Source organism: Anthonomus grandis, chromosome 4 (genome assembly GCF_022605725.1).
Source record: "Anthonomus grandis grandis chromosome 4, icAntGran1.3, whole genome shotgun sequence".
NCBI classification, from domain to species: Eukaryota; Metazoa; Arthropoda; class Insecta; order Coleoptera; family Curculionidae; genus Anthonomus; species Anthonomus grandis.
The window spans coordinates 38,674,891-38,700,973 of NC_065549.1; the positions used below are offsets into that span (position 1 = coordinate 38,674,891).

A 26,083-nucleotide genomic window follows, 5' to 3' on the forward strand; every position below is an offset into this window, starting at 1 on the left:
GTTTATATAAAAATATAAATTCGTTTATGCTTGAGTCCGATACCAGACGTTTATAGACACTTGTAGGATTACTGTTAATTTTTTGTTCTATTTTTTACATCTGAAAAATTGCGTAGAATGATCGGATGATCCCATTTCTACGACTTTTATTAAAATTGGAGTCTCATCACTACTTATATTTGATATTAAATAATCAATCATTGATTTAGAAGTTACATTATTTTTATTTGTGAAAATACTCGTAGGTGCATCGATAAATGAATTGATTCCATAAGACAGTAAAATGTCAAAAACTTTTTGGGTACGTGAGTTAGTTGGAAGTTTAGCGTCAACATTAAGATCACCACAAATTATAATTTTTTTGTGGTTTCTATTAACAAATAATAATATTTTTTGAAATATATTAAAAAAATATCAAAATCATCTTTTCAGTCATGACCAGAGGGTCTATAAATTACTACAACACACATCTCTGCAGACAGCAGAATGCCAGTATTCTGTAATACACTCGCATGTTAATTTTTTTATCTGTGGAATTTGCTCATAAAATTCGAGGTCACATAACGCATAGATAGCTACGCCTCCCTTAATATGGTTATTTAGAAATATGTTTTCGATATCATTTTTGAAATCTCAGTACTTAGATAAACACACAATCGAATGAAAAAAAGTATCAAAAAAAGCATTAAGTAAATTGACTTTTGTTAAAAGTCCCCGACAATTGAAGTGAAAAAAGCACCATTCATCATCTTCCATAACATCTATTGCGTTTTTTCTGCTGGTGGATCTTGTGGAAAATTTTATGCATTTAGAGTTGTTTTTGGAAATACAAACCGTCTTATAGTTGCACCGCAGGATCAGAATCTATAGATTTATATTTCTGATCTTTGTTATCGGAAAGCTGACCTTTTAATTCCAAAGTTCACATTTGAACTCAATGCTTGGTGCAGTTTCTTTCAAAAATGCCTGTAATTGTTGGACTGATGTAGAGGACTCGAGCCTGTGTACGTGAAGGTACCCAAGTTTTGGAATAATAGCCCTGATATTTTGGTTGTTGTTGCTACCAGCTCCAATAACATGCCGGGTGCGTTGTCGATTCGCGCCGACATCAGTGTTTTGCAAAGCTTGGTCAACAGCTGATCCCACATGTTCTCTCGAGATATGTCGAGTGCGCGCACCTTCGTTATTTACAGATTTACAGTGCTGTGTCCACGAACTTAATAAATATTCCTGGACTGCTAATTTAATGAATTGTAAAGGACCACTACTAGGTGGCCGCCATTTTGAGTGGTTGCGTCCTTTCGATGTTGCCCACTCTGACCAATTTCAGTTGTGCTAATTGTAGGGAAACAAAACAATTAAAGTTTTTGAAAAGTTATGTTTACAAATACAAAATAGAAAGTTACATTTAGTTAAGAATTAAAGATATAATTTAAGATAGTTGCGTTAGATCTGTGATTTTTCTTGCACTTCTTTAAGAATTTCGGTATAATTTAAGAAAGAAAGTAATCCTCACCTAAAATGAGACAAATTTTCAATTTACTTGGAATAGATGCATTTACTTTAAAATATTTGTTTTATTATTCTGATAATCTTGAGTCTTATAAATCTAAATTTTAAATAAACTTAAAATTAAACGTTTAAATAAGGATAGTCATACACTATCCGCGTATTAAATAAGGAAGCAGCTATATCACCTGTTGCAGACGATATACCCAAGCGTCGTTTACAAATCGCCAAAAACTAGGCAATGCACTATACTCACAATTGACAATGTTATTTAGAATCAGTCATATTGAGTGATCGTGTCGAGTCGTGATTTTAGAATCCCAATGATGGTTTAAAAACAATGTCAATAAAAAAAAAATCTAGTTGGTGACAAGTCACACATCAAACGTCAGGGTTGTCAACTTCATTACCGTTATTTAATATATTTTTTGTTGGCAACACTAAAAATGTTCAGAGTGACCAACATCAAAAGGACACAACCACTATAAAAATGGCGGCCACCAGGCAGTGGTCATTTTTGGGTATCGTGGACACATGCATTAGCAATCCATTTATATTTATTAAGTTCCTGGCTATGTCTGATGTGACGTTGTTGTTGGTGAGAAATAGATGTATCGGATAAGGGTCTTTATTGCCCACATGGTGGATTCGGAATAGCTGCGGTCCGTTTTACGGCTTGACTGTAAGATGTCGTTGGAGGTACCATTTCTGAATTGTTTACTACATTGTTAATGTCGTTTTTATTGCCATTTTTTTCATTTAATAACTTAATTGTATGATCGACAGTTAAGGGGCTCATTCACTAGCGAGCGCGGTTGTACAACATGGTTTTCGCTCCCCGTATGTTCGCCAATCGGTGTTTGGCGCCAACGCGAGCGCAACACGTTGACGGCGGTTCGCCGGTTTTCACTTTGATTTGAAATCTTTGTTGGGCTTGTTCTTGCGCTCGCTGTTTGCTGTCCTCTGTATGGTAGCTAACAACAAATAAATACAGGATGGCTCAAAAAAAACATAATGAAGTTGAATTTATAACAGAGTTTATTAATATTTATAAAGAACATAATGCATTGTGGAAAATCAAGTCTCCTGAGTATTCCAATCGACTTGTAAAAGAGAAGGGTTATTCCGCATTAATTGATGTGTACCAACGATTTGGTATCGAAAATGCGACTAAGGACGCTGTAAAGAAAAAAATATCATCCCTACGTTCTTCATTCCGAAGAGAGTTGAAAAAAATAAAACATGTTAAATCCGGAATGGGCGGTAATGAATCTATTTTGTTTGGCATCATTTGTGCAATTCTTGCTGTTGGTATTCTTTAGCCCGTGAATCAACTGAGATTCATTCCTCCATTCTCCATATACACTATTACCTGTTTCTGTATTTTCATAGTCAACAGACGAAGTGCTTATGTAAGTACTACTTTCTCTCCTTAAGAAATTGTGAAGTATGCAATAAGCTAGTACAGTTTTATCAACTTTTTCAGGTATTAGATTTATCTCTGTTGACAAAATTCTAAATCTACTTGCCATTATCCCAAAAGCATTTTCCACAATGTGCCTGGCACGTGATAAACGGTAATTAAATACTCTTTGCTCGTAAGTTAGATTATTTTGCGGAAAAAGTTTCACAATGTTCTTATGCAGTCCAAATACATCATCAGCAACCAAAACATAATTCAAATTCACATTTCGCTTTGGTTTTGGTAGATTTAAGGTAGATTTATTTTTTTATAAAATGATGCCTGTTCGATAACTCCTTCATCAGATATTCGTCCATTTGTTCCAACATTAACGTAAATAAACTCATAATTTGCGTTTACGATAGCTATCAATATGATATTAAAAAAATGTTTATAGTTGTAGTAATATGATCCACTTTTGGGTGGGCGTTTGATTCGAATATGCTTCCCGTCAATCGTACCGCCACAGTTTTGATTTTCATCCATTCGTTTTCTGTTTGGAAACTAAAAATAAAATATGTCTTTAAAATAATTCGGAAGAAACGCCAGTGAAAAAAAATGTGAAAAAAGGGTCAAAAGATAAAGAAAAATAGGTGATTCTAAAAAGAGCCTATGCTGCGTTAGCTAATGAAAATGAATATGATGCATATGCAGTAACTGTGGCAGCCAAGTTAAGAAAATTTTCAGAGGAACAAAGGCTTTATTGTGAAAATATCATAAATACGGCATTATTTAAAGCAGCTTTGAATCAACTTAGCGAACATTTAACATTGTCACAAACTCAACCTCAAAACCCGTATATTCCAAAACAACAGTTTTCAACATTTAATGCCAATTCAGTTTTGCATAGCCAGGGCAGCTCATATCCAAAATCTTTTATTGCTTTGACACCATTACTGTCCCCCCAAAACTATGACGGGCCTCAAACCCAAAACCAGGATACAAACTGTGACGTGCCTCAAACCCTAAATCGCCCCACATCACGTCATTCTGACTATGGAAATCCTTCACGGCTGCAACTTTGTCACTCCTCTCAATCTCAAAAAAAAATATTCTAATCAACCCTCAAACCCTCACTCTTCTAAATTTAAAAATTTTACCTCTGCTCAAAACCAAAGTTATGTTTCTTTACAATCCAGAACCCAAAATCCACAATCCAATATCTATCACTCTTCTCACCAGTAATATAATCATTCTTCACAATCGCAACGTGATGATGGTATCCAATCTCTAAATAATAACTTTCGTCAACCCAAAAGCTATGATCTTCCTGTTCCTGAATTCCCAAATTATGGATCTTCGGACTCCGATATGTATGACTCTTGACCATCTCCGAGCCATAATTCATCTCATTCTTCAAACTGTGACAGTTCCCATAATGTGACACAATATTTAACCAATTTCACTCCATAAAATAAAGTAAATGGAGGTCCTGTTTACTTTCGTTACCAAATCTATGTGCTAAAAGCAATTTCGTTTTTTTTTTAAGTTGTAGTTTGTGATAATATATATAATATAGAAGATAATTTCAGTTCATTTCAGTTATTTCAATATATATATATATATATTTATGAACAGATTATAAGGATTTTTATTTATTTTACTGAATATAATGTGTATTAAAAATATTATAAACAAAAAATCTCACCTTCATATATTTTTTCCTTAAAACCTGATATAAAGCTTCACATGTTTCTGGAATAATTCTACCTAATAATTGCGGAGAAATTTTCATTGAAAACTTTAAACATTCAAAGGATCGACCAGTCGCCAGAAATCTGAGAGAAAAGAAATTTTTTCAGAAAAAATGCCAAACCTAATTTTACGAACTTAAAATTTTAATCCACTACCTACTTGTATACTACATACAATGATAATATTCTTATTTTACCTTAAAGTAGCAATTAACCTTTCCTCGGCTGATACAGCCTGACCAAGTTTTGTATCTTGCTTTGTTATGAATGGTCTTACCATTTCCAGCAACTTGATAAAAGTGTTTTCATCCATTCTCAGAAAATTCCGGTAGTCATCAGGGTTTGATATTCTTAGCTCTCTTAATAAATTCAAATCTGAACATTGGTCTCTGTTTTTTAACAATTCTTTTACTCAAACTTTTTTTTTCTTTTTCACAGTATTACCATAATTTTCCATAATTAACACGACAGCTAGTAATTGCTTTTTTGTTAGTGGCATGATTCGCAAAAGAACTTTATTCAATAAAAAAATCGATGATAATACAAAACTTTTTATTTCACTGTGTATACAAACGTATGACAGATAACCACAACTTCGTTGGCCAGCGTGGATCGCCAGTGAGTCGCCATAACCGCCAACGTCAGGCCAACCTCGTTGTCCAACCGCGCTCGCTAGTGAATGGGCCCCTTTATCTTCTCCATCTGTCACAAGTGCATTATGTAAGAATAAGTTTGCTTCTTATCTGTTAACAATGACATGAAGCTCTAAAGCGTGGCGTCCATGATTATAATCTCTCGTTTGCATCACTAAAGTTTACGGAATTTTCTTCACTGTCTTCACACCTTTCACAAGATTTTTTCTGTATAAATTGTAGAAGATCACAATATGCGACACTTGCCGGCAATCTTTTATTTATTATTATGTCGATTAAGTCATTTTTTGCTAGTTTATTAAGCTTAAACTGAAACTGCGTGCACATCAATAAATGCCATCTTTTCCTATTTGATATAATATTCTATATTATACTTTTTCATTTGTGCGACATCAATGTTTCTCCAATATGATTGTTGATGCCATAATCTATATATTTTATCGTGAATTTGATTTATATATTGTTATTAAAGTTTTTTTTCTTTTCTTTCCTTTTATTTTGGTTAAGTTTCTTTTAGTAATTTTTTCTATCGGCTAATATGTAATCAAATTATAAACAACTTCCCATTATTGGGCAAAATTTGAACTAAGCCTTCATTGAACTGAGCCTTGAGTAAGTCATCTGTAATGTCCTATCATAAACTGTATAAAGAATGTTTTTTTAACATTGCGACACAAACAATGTAAATTCTAATTAGTTGAAAATATTCAAATAATTTTAAATTAATTTTCACTAAAATTGTAATGACGGAGATTCTGCAGAGAGCAAATACTGAGAGGCAGAGTCAAAAGTCCCTTTATTCAAATAATAAGATCTATCCCTAATTTAACATATTATTGTCATAACAAAATTATGTTGCCAAAATATAGTAAGCCACATATTTATGTCAAGTTAAAGTATTTAATAATAAATAACTAATCGAAAAAATTAAAGGCTAATAACTCACAGTTAACGTTATCACTTGATATCTGCATGTCAGATATTAATTTGTGACCCAGCGCGTATCCTTACATGATACGTAAGTATACTAAAGTATAATAAATAATTGACGAAATTTACTCATTATTTATAATAGCTTCAAATTACTCGGGCTTAACAGGAAGGCTGCGTCACGCTTTATCTAAAAACCAGACCTTCTGATCAATTATTTTAGATAAACTCGTATGAATGGTTAGAGAAGACCGAATTAAAAATATGTTTAATAAAATAATAGCCATCTAAGAAGAGATACCTAATTATAAACAAAAACAGTTTTTTTTTAAGCAAATCATATTCTGGGCATTTGCTACTGAATGTTATAATACCTTACCTCTACTTCAAAAAAGTAATAGTTAAAAATGAAAATAATAGTAATAACAGTTTTCCTCAATATACAAGTTGCCACATCTAGATAATAATAATAATAATAATAATAATAATAATAATAATAATAATAATAATAATAATAATAATAATAATAATAATAATAATAATAAATGTCTTTTATTCAAAATTTACAGCTGTAGTTAACAATAATAACATTCTATAATTAAGTACCCGAGAAGCAGGGCGCAGTCTAGCTAAGACAGCTACTATACTGAACCCTACTCAACGGTCATAAACTTAAGCTACAATATAAAGATGAACTCTATTAAATTCATTAAATACCCAAATAAAGAACAATATATATATATAATTTAAATAAGTATTAAATAGCTAAATATCAAAAATTGCCAAAAATAAAATAAATAATTAAAGGCCTAAATTACGGGTTGAAGGTAAAATGTAAAAGATATTTTTTAAACTTTGATTTAAATGACTTCTGATCTAAAGTTGACAATTCAGTTGGTAGGTTATTGTAGAGTTTAATGGCATTGTACGTAAAAGAACGTTGAAACATTGCAGTCGAATGACGAGGAAGTGTCGTCCTCTCCGGAAATCGGATCACTCTTGTGTGGACGTTTAAACAATTATATAATTTAATTAGACCTTGTTTTACGAAAATAATATAACTTAATTATTTTTCTTTGTGATATTAACTGCCAAATGTATTTAGTTTCAATAACTCCTTCGTAATTCTAACTTTAAGCTTTTATCACGTCTAGAAAAAAATTTAAATAATTATGGTTTTAAAAACAATGGGGCCATAAAGTTTCATAGTTAAAGTTTTATTAGAAGTGATTTTTTAAAAATAATTAAATTACCTTTTGTGAAAAAATCGGTCGGGACAGCCGATTAGGAGGTTACAGAGAATTACACGATCTCGATAGCAACATCAATAATTCGTAGTACCCAATTGTAAAGATCAAAAGACACCGGCAGAAATATGAGATCTTGCATCTTACTGTAAAGGGAAAAATTCTAGACAAACGTACTACAGGAAGAAGAAAAACATAGTGATTAAGGAATTTGAGGCACTGGTGCGGGAAATCTATAATCCAACTTTTCTGACCAGCTTTTAATAAAACAATAGTTCTCAACATAATAGACAACATGATGACCAATAATCGTTGAACTTGGAGAAGTATTGTCTGATGCACTTAATCTAAACTATAAGGCCTTTGATACAGCAAATGCAAAAATACCTGTAGATTTTAAAAGGCTTTTGGCTTTATTTAAGATATTTTATAATATTTTTTACGAAATCGTTACAATGCACTAATTATGGTTCACACAATTATAAAGCTGGAGCAGTGGATATGGCTTATAAATAGTCGTTATGATCTAGACCTCTTCTCTGCTTCTTATCAGCGTTTTTAAGGCAAGTTCGGAATCTAATTTAGTTACTAAAATTCATAATTTCTTTATTGAAAAAACTTTTAAAATAAAGTATTAATAATTATTTATTTAAATATTATTATGTAGTAGGTGACACCAACAAATCTAAAATTAGCATTAATTCACACTTTTGCTATTGTATTATCAAATAAGCGTAATTATATAAAAGCGTGAACATTCATGAGAGTAGTTGTCGTTTAATTTATTATCACATGATCTGGTGACCTTAGATGAAACATTCAAAATTACCATTTTAACCAGACTCTTCCTTTTTACCGCTGTTTTTTTTTTAAATTATGCATTCACAAAAAGTTTGATATTAAAAATTATGGTGTATCTCTTATATTTTAGGCAATTATTTAAATTTATTTTGCCTTAAGAAATGTCTTACTAAAATGGATTTTCACAGTATGTTTCGTTACTAGTGAGGTCAGCAATAGCTTAGACATTCTTTTCATATATTGTTGTAGCTAAAAGTAAAGGTTTAATGTTTTTTATTATTTGTAATTTGACTTATATCATATGACTCCCATTGGTCCTTTAAATTATAATTTGTCTACTTCTAATTTTATTGTGAGTCAAAAAATTACACTCGGTAGCGGTTATACGACACATCAGGCGCTTTTTATATTTTGCTCGGATCGATCTATTTAAAGAAAAATATAATTAAAAAATAGCAATATAAATCAATTAGCTTTATTCTACAAATTTGTTTGTCAATCAATTTTGCTGGCATAGTTGTTGTGATTTCGAACTTCATGCAAAAGGTCCTGGTTTCAAATCCCGGGTTAATTTATAAATTCATAAAAATATACACTTTTATCCTAATCCTAACTCTTTTTTCACTCTTTATCTTAGAAACAGCTGCTCTTATTCACAAAATTCCCAAACTACCCTCTGACACTGGCCATTTGACTCGTCGTGTAAATGATGTTTCCCTACCTATTCCTACGTCTTCCCTTACCAAAAACTCATTAATTTACATAAGTAAAAATATCTCTATGTGTTAGACATATATTGGATGTTAAGAAATTTAAAAGAGAATTAAAGACGCTTTTATTGGCTAAGGCATATTATAACCTGGATGACTTTTTTAATGATAGATTTTAACCTTGGACATGTTGGAAAGTTTTTTTTCTCTAGTTTTGTCAACAAGTTTACCTTTATTTAGTAATTGATTGTTTTATTTAGTTCTCTTTAATTCAAGTATGTTCAAAAAGTTTTGTCTTCTTGTGTTTAATTTTGTTCATTGTTTTGTCAATTTTTGAAATTGTATTTTTGTTTTGTTTTTTTAGCTCGTAGGATGCTTGTACACAAGATTATTCTTACGTAATATAGCACATTTTCTTTCTTTCTTTCTTCTTATCATTTCTTATTATGTCAACATATACCTATAGTATGAAGATGAGAATCCCGATACCAGATATGATGAACGACCTCCAAAGGCTCCTGAACATACTTTGAATGCACGGCCGACTTATGGGAATCAACATTAAAAAAAATCCATGCGATAGTAAGGACATAGAATAAGTAAAAAAGTTGATTAATAATAACTATCTGGAAACTTTGTTATGTGATAACTGATCTTCAGACGTAGAAATGAAATGCCGAATAGAAAAAGCGAGGAGCTTATCGAACTTCTTACACTCATTCATTTTTTTTGCAAGCAGAGTCCCTTTGAATAATTTAATAGTAGGCCATTTAAAAATAAGATCCTTAAATATAGGTTTCAAAGAATTTTCTTACTATCTATCTCAATGTCCTTTCAATTTTTTTACTACTACCGAGACGTGGAGCTGGCAACGCAGAAACAAATCGCTTTAATCTGCCTGGATATCGACTCTGAAGTCAGCATAGTCAGAGGCGCGGGTGAGAAATTGCTTTGTATTTGAAAAAAATAAATCATGAAGCAGACTCATTTGAGAGCCTTGGAATAGCATTTGAAATTAAAAAAAAACAATAATTTGCACTTGTTTCAATTTATCGCCCTCCATCAAAAAGCATACCAACGTTCCTAAATAATTTGGAAAACATGCTTCAATCCTTAATTATAAATTATGACTATATGATACTGGTGGGTGATTTTAATATCGACCTTTTAAAAGCAAATTTCTGTAAAAATAGCGTTGATTGAATTTTTGGTTTTTATATTATTTTTTATATTTTTAATATAGTAAATATTCAATCTATAGTAATAGATTAAGATTTATTTGCGAAAGTTTTAATTTGACTTAAAATATTGTTAAAGCTACCAGAATAGACTTAAATACAGGTAATCGTAGTCTTATTGACTTTATAATATCAAGTAAACAATTATAATCCAAAATATTACAATCAACTATAATTTTATAGACAATATCCGACCATAATTTAATTTTCTCTATTCTTTTTGAATATAAGAATGTTAGAAATCAAGAATCACATATAATGTTTCGAGATTACCTACAATAGTTTAAACTACGACAATTTTATCACGGATCGATTAGCCATTCCATAGGAACGTATTTATAATTTAAAAAGTATAGATGATAAAATCCATTATTATTTTCAATAAAAATATAACTATGCTCTTAGATAAGCATATTACTGTTAAAACTAAAAAAATTGATGAAACTAAGAGGCAGTGCGTATAAAAAATTAGATCTGCAATATTATCCATATTAAATTCCTCTCGTGTTCTAAATGCCTGTAATGATGCATTTCCCCCAGCTTTATTTAAAGGTACCAAATTTTTAGTTGGAAGAGTTATGGCAGATTCTTCTTCAGCTGCAGTTTCAACATAGGGCGAGTGTCTTCTGACACTCGCACATGAGAAAATTATGCAAAAAACAAGGCGCTGTAATTAACAACTCAGCTGTATCTGGTTTAGTAGCGATAATAATAATAATACATCGTTTATTTGCCCAATTTAAAATAAAATATTATATCTTAACTAGATACAAAGATAATAAATATCATATGCTTTAAAATTAAAAAAACATCTTAACCATAATATAGGCAAAAAGGAGGCTAAAGACAATTTAAAAAAGATTCGTGTTTAACCTCCTTCATTAAATAAGTTATAATTTCTTTTCTGTTTCTTTTGTTGCATCCAAAATAAATTACTAGGTATCCCCCAACAAGTGCCAAACATCCAATAAGCTTTAACATACCCAATACATACATATTTAATAAACGCGACGATCGCCAGATATACCCATTCTACCGCAATAAATATTTTTTGTATTTATGTTTAAATACGCTTGTTGATACATTTTTAAAGTCCTCCGGAATCTGGTTGTAAATTAAATAAATATTATAAGAAAATGACCGCTGATAAAACATAGTGGTATGCAAAGGCGGAGAAATTAGACCTCTATGCCGGAGATTCAAAGAATGTACGTCAGTTCTATAGCGTATTTTATTTAATAGATACGAGGGGCGATTTAAAGTTATTACTTGGTGAAATACAGTAGCAGCATGCAGATTTCTACGATCCTCCATAGAAAGCCATTTGGTTTGTCGTAGCATGTAACTTACAGGATGTCCACGACGAATGCCGTAAATTAATCGCAAGCATGACTTTTGCACTCGCTGAATTCGACCTTTGTCGATAGAGTCTAAGCATGGACCATATACGACGTCGGCAAAATTAAAATGACTCAAAACCAGAGCGTCGCATAAGGTAATTTTTTGAGATGTTGAAAGCAGGTGTCTATGCGGAAACAGTTGTTTCAAATTAGAATAAGCAGATTGAATGCACTTACTTATATGCTGTTTATACCTCATATTGGTGTCAATGTGAAGTCCCAAATTGCGGGAACAAGTAGAATGCAAAAGCTTGTTTGAGGAAGCTTCCAAAGCCATACTCTAATGCAATACTTCGCGATTTTTGCCGAAAATCAAGAAGGTAGATTTAGACGAGTTTATTTGCAGATTGTGTTTTTCTGAAAAATTTATTAAGGCTTTTAGATCATTGTTTATTTTCTTGGCAGCTATTTCTTTACTTTCAGGAAAAAAAGAAAAGTAGAGTTCCGTGTCATCAGCATATAAATGAGCACTGCAATATTTTAAACAACTGGTGAGATTACTAGTATAAATACAAAATAAAACAGGTCCCAATATGGAACCTTGTGGAACTCCACATAACTGAAATGCAGTAGATGAAATGCCCTTATTCGTTTCAACGTATTGATTTCTATCGGTTAAATAACTTTTAATAATATCAATTGCGTCAGAGTCAAACCCATTATAGCCTAAGATCGCGTAGAGTAATGTATGATTGATACGATCAAACGCTTTGCTGTAGTCGATAAGTACTAAAGCAGTGGCCTTACCCTGATCAGTAGCTCCAATAATATCATCTGTGATCTTTAAAAGTGCCGTGGTACAGCTATGACCCGATCTAAACCCTGACTGAAATGCCGGTAAAATATTATATTTATCTAGGTACTCCCTAATTTGGACATTTAATATCGATAGGTGTAAAGAATATTCTAAAAGTTTGACAGAAAACGCCAAAGGCATTTTGTACTCAGGCATCTTCTACTAAATAATTCTTCTTGCTTTATAACGCCTGTAATTAAAGATACGTTTGGGATTATCATTAGAAGTTTAATCTTTTGAATGAGGACGTAACAGGTATTTAAAAGCGGAAAAGCTTTATCCTCTGTAATAATATGTGGCAAATTTGTATTACTATTGGGCAAGGGTACTTCGTCCTCTAGAATGCAATAATCTTCACTTGATAAAAACTTAGATATAAAGGTTTGACTTTTTAAATGTGCCAGTGTCGCCTTCTTTCCACACGAATCCACATCTATGCATATGAACTTATATTTAGCGTCTGCTAGCAATACAATAGAAAAATATGATTGATTTAAATTAAAATATGTCTAACCAGTATTATTTGGACATATTATACGGCAATGTTTTCCATTATTCCGCAACAATTAGGAAAATTCCATATTCAATACATAACTGGTAGATACTGGCTTTGACGAGTAAACTTATGTGGCTATACGAAATTCTATAAGCACATGCTAGTAAACGGAAAAACTTTCCTGTTGCCAGATATCTAAACATTAATAAAGTTACATTTTAGATCAAGATTTGTAGTCTTGAGCTAAAAGGACAAGATGGCGAACACTAAGAGATTTATATAACAGAAAGAAACAGAGGTTTATATAACAAATCGAAAAATAAAACTTACAACAAAGACACCAATTGGTTTTGCTGCAAGCTGTAAGAGATCAACCTGGGAGTATTTAGATCGCATGTCATTCCTAAGAAAAGTTCCAAATGAAAAAGTGTAAAGTTTTCAAATATGTTATCTTCATATTGAATGGTAATTTATATAATTTTTCTGTCTAGGTCTTTTATTAATTTTTCTTGTATGGAATCACCGGCCTCTGACAAACCTTAGAATGATCAAGACAAAAAAATGAAGAAACAGTAGCAACTGAAAAGGAAGAAGCACAAGAAAAAATTAGTAATGGAAAAGATCATTAGAAGAGTCAGAAATATGAACGAGAAATACGAAAAGAAAAGTTCAAACAAGAAGAAAAATACTTACCATCTTATTGCAGCGATAAAACAGAGGCAAAGAGAAAAATAAATTATTTCGTGAATTATTGTCTATACTTCAGCTGCACCTCTCGCTATACCTGGAACAAATCCCATAATCCCATAATGCTCAAACTGTAATTACATTTCCTTCACACCTAGTAGTGGAGGCAAAAGCCAAAATTTGCCAAATTGTCACAGATTTAGAATATCGTATCTATTTTACATATTTAGCAGCCTAACCTTATTTAAACTTCTTATCAGCAAAGTATTATACCTAGAGACGACAATTCTGAGACTCAGTCCAGTTTGGATGCTATTTGTGATGTATAAATATTCTGTGGTCATTATTTTATAAAATTGCACACGCCGTTGGCCATTTTATGAATGAAATCAGATATGTTTTATTTACAATTGCGTTCCGCTTACCGATGCTCCGTAGCCGCGCGTTGATTTTCCTGACAATATATTGCTTCGAGTGTGGTTCTATTATTTAAAATTATTTAATTAGTATAAAGAGAAAGTACTTTTTTTAACTTAAACCCACTGTATCTGATTGAAAAAAAATATAGGAAAGTGAATATATTTCAAAAAGGATTGTTTTCAATAGTTTAAAATGTCTTAAATGTTGTCGATAACATAAACATTTGTGTTTATTCACACTTTAACAGTAGACCACAATATGAAAACATACCTGACCTCACAATAACAGGTTGTTGTCTTCGTGGGAAGATCAATGTCTGAGGGTTTCTGTTGGGCCAGTTATGTGAGAACCTTGTTTTTTTAATTTTTACTGATAAAAAGAAGGAAGAAGATGTAAACTTTGTAGAAAATTGTTTTAAACAAAACCAAATAAAATCAATATGAAATTCACTTATTTCCCAAATAATAAACCATTGATTCACAAAACAGAGTTAAAGGAGTTTTTTTCAAAGCAACGTAAGATTCAATAGTCATTTTGAGAATATTACCAAGTTTATCGTGCACTTGGTTTTGTTGTAAGGAATTTCACAAATATTAATTCTATAACACAATGTCTCATTTGAAATATACTGCGGTGATATGGATATATACATTTTTAATAAGGAGTTAGGTAAACTCTAAAACCTAAATCTTTGTACATAGACGACAACTTTGTATATGACGTAAACATTAGTTTCAATTTTAAGCATTGGGTTATATCTGTGATCTTATGCTAACATTTCCTCACATTTGGTATATATTTTGTACGTATTTTAAAATGCCTAATCCTAAGATAATTTAGATCAGAATTTTGTCAGGGAATAGCTGTGTTAAAATAATTGTTATTCCAAGACATCGCACTGCCCTGTTTTAAAGATCATTTTCATACCAAAATCAAAGCTTAGTATAGCACCAATTGTAACTTAGTAGAGCTTAATTAAACACATACATATATCGGGCGGGTGACCAGGAAAAAGGGAATACTTAACAACTATTTTTTTCTTTAAGATAAACAAATGACATTTGGTATTATTGATAGAATTGTTATAAGAGCATCTTTTGACATATTCGGTTATTTTCTGCCACTTCCTGTTTAACCGGAAGTATTACAAAGTATTACGTATTTCTATGGGAATACATAATATACCAACTGTCTCATTTAAAATAAGATAGTTAGTGTCACTTCCAAGTGACGGAAAACAACTGAATATGTCAAAAGATGCTTTTACAATATTTCTATCAATATACCGAATTTCCTTTCCTTTTTCCTGTATCACCCGATATATGTATTTGCGAGGTCGAAAAAGTTTGTATTATGGCAATTTCATGATTAAAAAACTATATATTTTCTTGTATTTATTTGTTTTATTTTTTATTATTGTAATATTATATATGTGAGAATATATTTCGTGCCAGACCAGCTAGATTCGAAACTCAATAGGGCCCTCTTCATGAACTCGTCACCCGAGCCATTAGCCTTATTTATTTGACATTATCGGACACTTTATGATGACGATTTATGGATGCGGAGTGTCTGTGTTAGAGAAATTCGTTCTGTTTTATTTTAAGATTTTTCCTTTTATTAAATCATAATTTAATTAAAACTTGGTGTTTTAATTCAATTATGATTTAATAAAACGAAAAATCTTTATATATATATATATATATATATATATATATATATATATATATATATATATATTATATATATATATATATATATATATATATATATAACCACTTTTTTAAATAAATACTATATTATGGCAAAAAACTGTTTACTTACCTAAGAGTCAAAGCTAGTTTTTCATAGGCACTTACTGGTTGTTAAACAAAGCTATTGGGCTGTTTTAATAATACAGGCGCTATGATATCCAAATCTTTTTGATATTGAATTTTGCTCAATCTAAAATACTCCTTAAACTTATTCGTTATCTTTTAAATGGTTTTCAATTAAAACTTTAAAAGTTCCTTCAGTTTTTCTCCTTTAAATAGACCACTAACGTCACGTCTCTCATCTAATATTGATAAAAGTACAAAATCATTATAATAAAATTAATGGAATTGCGCAGTACCTATTCGGAATAGACCACCACAATATGCGCATTCCGTAGTAGATAGACCGTCTGTTAATTTTGTAATTTCATCTGCTGTATCATCATGACAAAATGACATACATTTTATCATATGCATGTTTTCCATCATTCTTTTTTAGCCTGAAAAGGACAAAAATTAAATTAATGTTCGGATGAAAACTTTAAGGCCATTTCCTTTTTACTTGCTACCTGTTTTTGCTAATAAAATCTTAAATTATATATCGGAAAATGGAAAAGTTCTATGCCTAACCGTTATGGAAGTAGTCTTAAACACCCCTTTTCTTGCACTTCGTTATGCAAGGTCATTCGAAGACTCTTCTTCGATGTACCGTACTTCTAATCTTAATTGAACGTCCACAGCTTAAATGTTGCTAAACCAATTAACGTAAAAAAAACAGACTTCTACAAGACTAAATATGCCCATTTATTGTCTCTAAAATAGAAAATGAAACAGTTGTTTACTATGGCAGGTGTAAACTATGGGCTGTCTTTACGTATACTTAATTTAAACTTATTTGCACTCACTTTTGCTTCTAAGCAGGTAACTTCACTCTTTTCTTACTAACTAGTAATAATGCTGCTTAGACTCTAATCAAAATCGGTAAAGTACTTACAACCTTATGCGTCAAGACACGACGACCCAACTCATATACAAGTCTCATTTATAAAGGTTAAATTATAGGTTTTAACTAGGTTCAGAGTATAAGGGCTTTTATCGACTTTCACTATGTCAATGAGATAATAAAGATAGAGACTTTTTTTTGGATTATTAGGGATTATAGACCTAAACCTGGGTGTAAAGAGAGAGAAAACCGTCTTTGGTATTAGAAGTAATAGGGGAATTAGGAAAAACTCCGTGATCAACTTTTCACTGTGATCACGACTACGACTCGCGACTAGACACTTCATCTAAGTAATAGTAACTTAACTTGACTCTGGCAATAATTAAGGTCAATTGTGTCAACTAAATTTTGGCCACGAGACCTTTTACCACTTATTTATTTAGTGGGTTCAAAAGTGCTCGTTGAGTGCATATTTCATCAAAAAAAGGATGTTAGAAAGGGTATAAGAGATAAGACAGTGTCTCTCTTTTGTCTGACAGTTTTATGAAAATTTATGAGCTATACCTATGGAATAAGCTTTTAGAAGTTTCATAACTTAAAATTTATTACTTTATGATCTCTGGGAACCTTCTCAAGATCGATGATATCTTTTAATTGTGAAATTAAACCAAAAAAAGAATAAATATATCTTGATGACAGAAAAGTAGATAGATAAGACATGTATATAATTTAATAAATATGTTTTTATTTCATTTTACAAAAAAAAATAATAGAAACATATCATCCATTTATGAAAAAATGACTTGGAGTTTTTACCTTAGTTTTGTTAAACCATTCATGTAATTTGTACAAATTTTTCTGGCAGTATAACTTGATAAATATTCTTCTTTGATTATTCCAGATGACCTCATGCATTTCAAAACTCATTATAACACTTACGCTTGCACTTTGCATATCTGCCCTGGCAAAACCTGATACAGCAACAGTGGGACCATGCCCAGGAGCTTCGGAAAAGGGTCCATGCAACAGGAATATATTTAAATGGGCCTTTGATCACGAGAAAAAGGAGTGCATTACTTTTATATGGGGAGGATGCGGAGGCAACGATAAAAACCGCTTTGAAAGTGAAAAACAGTGTATAGAAAAATGTTTTGCTTCTTTAGGTAAGTTATATTGAATAAAAAAGTATCTAACTAAGATATAGAGTATCAAAACTAAATTTTAACATTTCTTAATAACTTTAAAAATTATAATAGTACCGTAAAACGGGGCTACTTTGGCACACGGGGTAACTTTGGCAGAGCGTGCGCGCCTTTGTTTAGATTAGGCTTGTTTGTCTAGTTTTAATATTCAGTGTCCGAGAGTTGTTCAGACAGGTCGGTATGTTCCGCGGCGCGAAATATGGTGCGAAATTATAGTAGGTTGTCTGGATTGAGGCCCTATAAAAACTAGACAGAACAAAATTTAGCGAATGCATTGCAAGCTGTTAGGGAAGGGAGGATGTCACAAGTACGAGCTTCCAAAACATGGAAAATACCTAGAGCAAAGTATATAGATTTCAACAAGTAGAATCACTTCTGTGATCGCCTCAAAAATAATCGACTAGTTAAGCTGAATTTATACAGACAAATAGAATAAAATAAGGCCTTATTTGACATTTATGCATTGAAACAGCAAAATAAAATAAAATAAGAAATAAGGAATTACCAATCACATGCCAGGTATATTTCAAAAAATTGACCAATTACATACCAGATAAATTTTATCTCTTTGTCTTTCAATGGGTTTTCTGACCAAAATGCCGTGCGTACTTTCGTTTTCAAATAAAAATAAAATATTAGTTGCATTTTGGTCAACTTCTTATTTTATTCTTATTTTATTTTGCTGTGTAAATGCCTTATGGGGGTTTGTGTAAAATGAACTCCTATTTTAGTCTTATTTTATTCAATCCAGCATCATTATTCTCAATAATAAAAACGTAGGGTTGTACCGATAATCTTAATTTTTTTGATTGACCTGGTTACTTAAGAGGAATCATTTGGTTCAGACACTTAATTTAGATACCCTTTATTTAATCCTTTACTTGTTTGGGGAATTTCCCAAAATCCACTTTACCTACTATGTAGGTATGTAGAAACCTAGACGTTTATTCTGCCTGGACGTTTATTAGAATGACGTTTATTTCTACCTGGATGTTTGCTACCATTTATTATTAAATGAAATATTAATTTGTTGAATCACAGTTGGCTGATCAAAACACATGTAATTAGTGGGAAACTGCAAAAAGGAAAATAATTAAAAAAAAAAACACTTTATTTTAATATGATTTATATGTAGGTATATGCATATATTTCTTATTTGTTAATAATCGTAATTGCATTACATTGCACACTTACTATTCTATTACATAGTAAAAAATATTAAATTATAAAAAATTCATATTTATTTAGAGGAACTATGTACGAGTATAATTTTGTAGTTAGTATTGTCCGTGAGAAGCCATTACCAAACAACTACTATTAATATAAATTATATTAAAGTAAAAGTCCGTAAAACTAGCACTAAATGACAGAATATTAAATTCACAAAAACAAAAAATATTGGCACACTCGGTAAACGTCGAAAATAAACTGAACTGAGTCAACCCTATAACCACATTTCGTCACTAGGGTCTGCCGCCTGGAATTCATTGTGCCTCTGCAGTCAGATGTGTGGTGCTACGTTGCCGCTATTCATATTAAAATACCGGCTGCATATGTTGGGCGCCGCGCCGGCAGTTCTGAGAGATATTTTTTAAGGTGGTAGTTGGTTAAAAATAAAATAGTTTTGTGTTAAATGGGGGATTCTTTTATTAATTATTTTTTTAAAGGTTATATCGCTACGTACAGGGTACAGTAATAAGTCATTATGTACCTATTTAAGTACCTATACCTAATTTATATGGATTTTTCAGTTTTGGTTATTAATGTTAAATAGTTGTCCTTCCTTATATACTAAAATGGGTGACATTTAACATTAGTGCAATCGGAATTACATTACAAAATTAATTAATATGATGAGAATAACCTAATTTAAGTCAATTCCAAAAAGAAAAAATGAGGAATTTTAATTTTTTATTATAATATTATTCGACGCGTAGTAATAATGTCAGTGTGTTGGGACTTTCTATTGGTTATAGTGACATTAGTGACAAGCAAAGCGCAAAAATGTTTTGTTCATTCTAACGGGTTCGGGGCAAAAGGGGCGCGGGGCGCGCCTGGGTTCGAGTGAGACTGGATTTTAGAGTTGGATCTCAAAACGGATACCGACCGTGGGTTGGAGCCTCCCATCGGTTGGGTTATTGTCTTTTGAGCCGCGTACCGGGAATATTAACTTTATTCATTACTTTTTTTCGTTTTCACGCAAAAAACTTAATTTTTCCGCATTTTTTTCCTTTAAAAAATAAAAATACTATACAATGCCTCTTTAAATTTTCTTCAAAAAACGTTTACTTGATTGCACTAATATTAAATAGACCCCTAAATAGAGTTAAGAATTGATAAAGGTACCTACTACGATTTCAATGAACTCATAATGTAATAAAATCACATGCCATTATTTTATTCAACCATTCATGAGATAAATATGTTGAAAATTGTGCTTGCTATGATTAGGAAACTGTGCAGGATTCTAAAGATGGTAAAAACATATTGCACTTTTCTGAATGTAACCATTAACCTTTGAATTGCTAATTTTTAGGATTTTCAATTTAACATTCTATATAGGTATTAATTAGGCACAGCTTTACACACCTTTTATGTATATGCACAATTTGGTATTTTAATATATTAATATTATTAAACCGTAACCCTAATAATATTTACGTCGTTATTCTTACTTCTATGCGTTTTTAAATGTTGTTTCCAACGACTTCTTCACAATGCAAACATTTAAAATTGTCAGTTCTAATTCTTAAATGAGGAGCTATCTCTTCCCGTAACTCCGGATGAAATTTCTTGACATGCATTCGTAAATGAGTGGTTCTTGTAAACAAGCGATTACAAACTGTACATAATTTATTGGGTTTGGAGTCCATATTATCACCGTTGTATAACCTACTTAATATGAACAAATAAAAATCAAAAATTACCTTTATTTATCAAACCTACCCAAGCAAAAAAACTGTACCTCGACTAATAATTTTTCTTTATCGCATTCAAAAAAATTTCCTGCGCGCCAAAATCACTTTATATCAATACTTCCTGCCTCCGAAAAATCCTAACGAGAAGTGCGAGTCTGCGAGCGAGCACATGCATGCATAACGGCTCACCCAGAATGCGTTTTAATCATAAAATACACACAACCGCAATGTCTAGGGATAATTTAGAATTTTCTTAATTTTTTTTTTAATTTGTTAAAATTTTATTTACTTGCTATAAATATAAAAATATCTAGACTTTATCCTTATTTTAGACTGCTTAAACCACACTGTACATTTTTCTACTTAATTTATTTATCTCAAATAAATAAACAAATACACATATCGTTATTTATTGTCTTGAATTCTTTTACCAAAAAAAAGTGTTTGCGTTTTTTTGGAAAAAAGTTTGTTCATAGAGCTCAGTATAGTTCTTGCTAACCATGCAGCGCAGACATTTAACGAGAGAAGAAATGATACGAGCGGTGGGCCTTTTAGATGGTGGTACGACGCAAGCACAGGTTGCAGTGAACATGGGCACTACTCAAAGCGTAATTTCACGCTTATATGCACGGTATCGAGAAGAAGGCGATGTGGCGGAAAGGCATAGAGGTCGCTTACGTATTACAACCCCTCTACAGGACCGCTTTTTACACTTAAATGCTCGAAGACGCCCCACTGTAACAGCACCAGAATTGCAAATCATGCTACAGCAAGTGCATAACGTTGAGGTTTCAGCCGATACTGTACGCCGACGTTTGCATGAAAACAACCTACGTAGTCGTCGGCCTTTAAGGGTGCAACCGTTGTCCTGGGGTAATCGAGGAGTACGACTTTTGTGGGCGGAAGAACATTTGTTGTGGCAAAATGAAAGTTGGGCAAATGTGCTGTTCACTGATGAGTCTCGGTTTGGAATTTACCCCGACTCAAGAAGAGTTCGCATGTGGAGAGAGCCTGGAAACGCAAACCGCCTGTGCAATGTCCAGGAAGTGCATTCTTTTCGTGGCGGAACCATCATGGTTTGGGGAGGCATTAGTATTGGAGGAAGAACAGACTTCATTTTATTAGAAAACTTTTTAACTGGCAGATTATACGTGGATCAGATACTGGCACCTGTTGTTATTCCGTATGCAGCAGCAATTGGTCAAACCTTTGTTTACATGCACGACAATGCCAGACCACACACTTCAAGGGTTGCTAGAGAGTTTCTAGAAATGAATAATATCGATGTCTTACCATGGCCACCTCAATCCCCGGACCTAAACCCCATTGAACACATGTGGGATATGCTTCAAAGAAGAGTTCTTCGTATGGAAAGACCAAGAGACAATAGAAGAACTTTGTTTCTGACACTTCAAGAAGCCTGGAATGAGATACCCCAAGATGATATTGATCATTTAATTCTAAGCATGCCCAGACGATGTCAAGCAGTTGTGAACAGTCGTGGAGGTCATACAAGTTATTGAATATTGTTTTTGTTTATTTTTTGTTAATTTAAAATTAAGAATTAAATTTTTGTAAAACCTAGTTTCTCAACAACTTTAATTTTTTTGCATTTTTTTAGAAAAAATATAAATTATTTAAAATTTTTTGGGTTTTTTTATTACCTTATAAACTACTCTTAAACTTGCAAATAAATTTAAAAAAAAAGATCATATTAAAAAATATATATACAAATTTATTCAAAATATCCCTAGACATTGCGGTTGTGTGTATATCATTGATGAAAGCGGCAACATCGGCTATGCTCTGCCGCGAGAGCGAGCGCCGGCGGCACAAGGAACGGTGGTTAGGTAGACGCTAGTCATTTCGTCGACGAACCGGTATAAGTCCCCCGCATGCGGGGGATCGATAAACTCCGATAGGCGAGAGGGGCGGCGTCGGCAGGTGCGGATGGTTAGTCGAAAAGAGTCGAGTGACTTGACTGTGTTAGACTGTGCCTAGAGGCACTCTTCAGAATAAGCTGTTTGCGAAACATGAGGGTCGTGTAGGTCACCCCACCATCCTTACCCAACAAGAGGAGAGGCTAATTTCAAAGACCATCAACCAGGTAGCAGATTGGGGTTTTCCCGTTACTGTTAATGACGCCAGAGAAATCGTGCAAAAATATGTTACAAAACAAGGCAGAAATATTCCTGGATGGCCCAACAATAGACCAGTACCCGACTTTATTGAAAAATTTATTACCAGAAATAATATTAGCATTCGATTGGCATCTAATATTAAGCGTGCACGTGCTTCGGTTGGGCGCGCCCATATAATGGAGTTTTTCGATAACATTAAACCCGTTCTGGAGTCCTTTTCTTTTCTGCGAAACAAGTGTTTAACTATGATGAGACTAATTTCACAGACGATCCCGGGGCCAAAAAAGTTTTAGTTCATAGGGGTACTAAAAGGGTTGAAAGGGTTCAAGAACATTCGCGTTCAGCAATAAGTGTAATGGTTTGCGGAAGCGCAAATGGAATCCTACTACCACCAATGGTAGTCTATAAAGCCAATAACATTTACGAAAATTGGACTGTTGGTGGCCCTCTAGGGGCAGTTTATGATGACAGCAGCAGTGGATGGTTCGATATGAATCTCTTTGAGGTATGGTTTTTTAAACTGTTGCTACCCCACGTCAATTGTAATGGTGAATCAGTTGTTCTTTTAGGTGATAACCTAGCCTCACATTTTTCTCCAACCGTGGTAAAGGCTGCTAAAGAATATGGCTCCTTTACCCCCCAATTCAACTTACTTTATGCAGCCTTTGGACGTGGCTTTCTTTGCTCCCATGAAAAAGAAATGGAGGGCTATTTTAGACGATTGGAGAAAGACCAGTCGCGTAAAAGCACTCTAAAATGCACTCTGTCTGAAGAACACTTTCCGAATCTTCTGGATCGCTTGTGGAGATCTCTACAGGAAAGAGTAGAAGACAATTTAAAATCCGGATTTCGTGCCACCGGAATTTGTCCATATGATCCGCAGCAGCATTTATCCAAATTGCCAAAAACTCCAATTGATGCATCTACTAGTGATATTTTGAATGATAGTTTATTAGAGTTTCTTTAGGAGACACGTGGACAATCAAGCACTAACCCTAAACGAAAGCGGGGACGAAAAATTATTCCCGGCAAAGAAGTCGATTGTGAAGAAACTAAAGAGGAGCAAGACAAGGAAAAACTAATTGAAAATGAAAATAATGACAAAAAGAAGATTGCGGGAAAAGGGAAAGGCTAATGTCAATCTACCATCATCCTCAAGTAACCACAATGAAGACGAGTGCGGAATTTGTGCTGCTTATTGGTCTGGTTATACGGGACCAGACTGGATTCTATGCAATGGTTGTTTTAAATGGATCTGTGGTATTTGTAACGAGGGATCCAACGAAAAATATTATACCTGTGAGGCATATGAAGATGATTAGTACTTATGTTATTTTGATTTAGTTTTTCTTTTACCGTGCCAAATATTAGAAAAATAGTTTTTAAGTGTTTTTTTGTTTATTTTGTTTAAGAATATAGAAATTTCATTAAAAATATTGAACGTTTATTTAACAACTAAAAAAAAGGCCTAATTTGGTGCCAATGTAACCCCAAACACGGGGCTACTTTGGCACCTATATTTTTAATTTTTTTTTCGAAAACGGTTTATTGTAAAAACCCTATTTTAGGGCAGGTTATAAGTATGACCCGTATTGTTACTCTTGATTTTTTTTCAAGTTGATTCGATTATAAATGCAGCGCCTAGAATCAAAAATGCCTCAAAACCTGCACAAAGTAAAATTTTACGATATATTATTAAAATATTAACTCTATAAGTTTTTTCAAAATTTTAAAGACAAATATTAAAAAATATCTGTGGTCTATTTAAAACACGAATTCTCAATGTACCTAAATATTTTTTATTCCAAATATGGTTACTTGGTTTGTAATGTCGTTAATAGCTTGTACTGCATATTTTTTTATTATAATTTTATTTAACAATTTTATTTAAGGCTACTAGACTTATTCTTTAATAATTTTAGATAAAAATGAAACTAATTTCTTTAACTCATCTGTGATACCCAACGAAAAAAGGGGACCAAAACTCACGTTTCAAGAAACGGGAACTGAAAATACGTTTATGTTTGCGCAGTCAAACACTTTCATACAGATCGATGGAGATATTATACAGACATTTCAACTGAGGTACGTATTTTTCATATTACCTATATCAAAGTATAACTTATATGTATAACTTAAGAGTACCGAACAATTTCCAAACATTAAAATTACTTTAAATAAGAATTTGAGTTTTACCTACTACAACGTCTAAATGAAAACTGACTAGTATACACTTCCGGACTGTTTAATAATTATTATTTAACCCTATAATGGGGTTATTACGCTTTTTGAAGTATTAAGATTGTACATTTTACAGTTTTATGCCTAAAGTTGATTCTGGACCAGGTGGAATTTTGGTACCAGACAAACTCTTTAATCCCTTCAAATTCAGTATATCCATGTATCCATATTAGAGATTATTACAATTTATCACACCTAACGCATCTTTGCACCCGCCTTAGATGTGCACCTATATTTATTTATTTATTCGTGCCAAAAAGTACAAGCTCCTACACATGTTAAAATAGAAAAAAAAAGTATCAAAAGTACAATTCAAATAATAAAACTAGCAAATGCAATGCAACTTTAACAGAAATACAGTGAAATACAAGAAATTCCCCAAATTAGAAAAAAGAATTATTAATTAAGAAACCTTTAACTTCTTTTTTGAATATATAAAGTGGCAGAGCCCTTACAAGGCAGGCAAGGTATTAAAAAACTTTACTCCGTATTGAGAAACTCCTGTTCTTGATCTGGAGAGTCGATGAAAAGGTGTAATTAAGGAATTGCACTGCAAATATCTTAGTTATATGGAGTTATTATACGGAGTTTCCCCAACTGATAAGATAATATGTCATTATCAAATAAAACACAAAGCCAGTATGACAAATAGACACGTTGTTGACGTATACCAACAATAGAATATGCTCTAGAACGGAGCCTTATGGAAATAAGTGATTCGATGCTAATCTGCGAGTCACACCCTTCAAACAACACATACTGACTTCTATCAGCGGATAAATGTAAACGAAGACTATTAGCGTAAAAATGATGGTAATTTAATTTTTGTAGAAGAATATTA

General features: G+C 32.4%; 1 protein-coding gene across 1 annotated transcript in view; it reads left to right on the top strand.

The window, feature by feature from the left end:
* The window catches only part of LOC126734779 (axotactin), a 158,588-nt gene that overhangs the window by 11,207 nt on the left and 121,298 nt on the right, over window positions 1-26,083 (top strand). Inside the window, exons 2-3 of the mRNA XM_050438502.1 lie at window positions 17,642-17,903; window positions 24,924-25,086. Of these exons, the coding sequence (XP_050294459.1) occupies window positions 17,642-17,903; window positions 24,924-25,086 (425 nt within the window). The remainder of the gene's footprint in view (window positions 1-17,641; window positions 17,904-24,923; window positions 25,087-26,083) is intronic.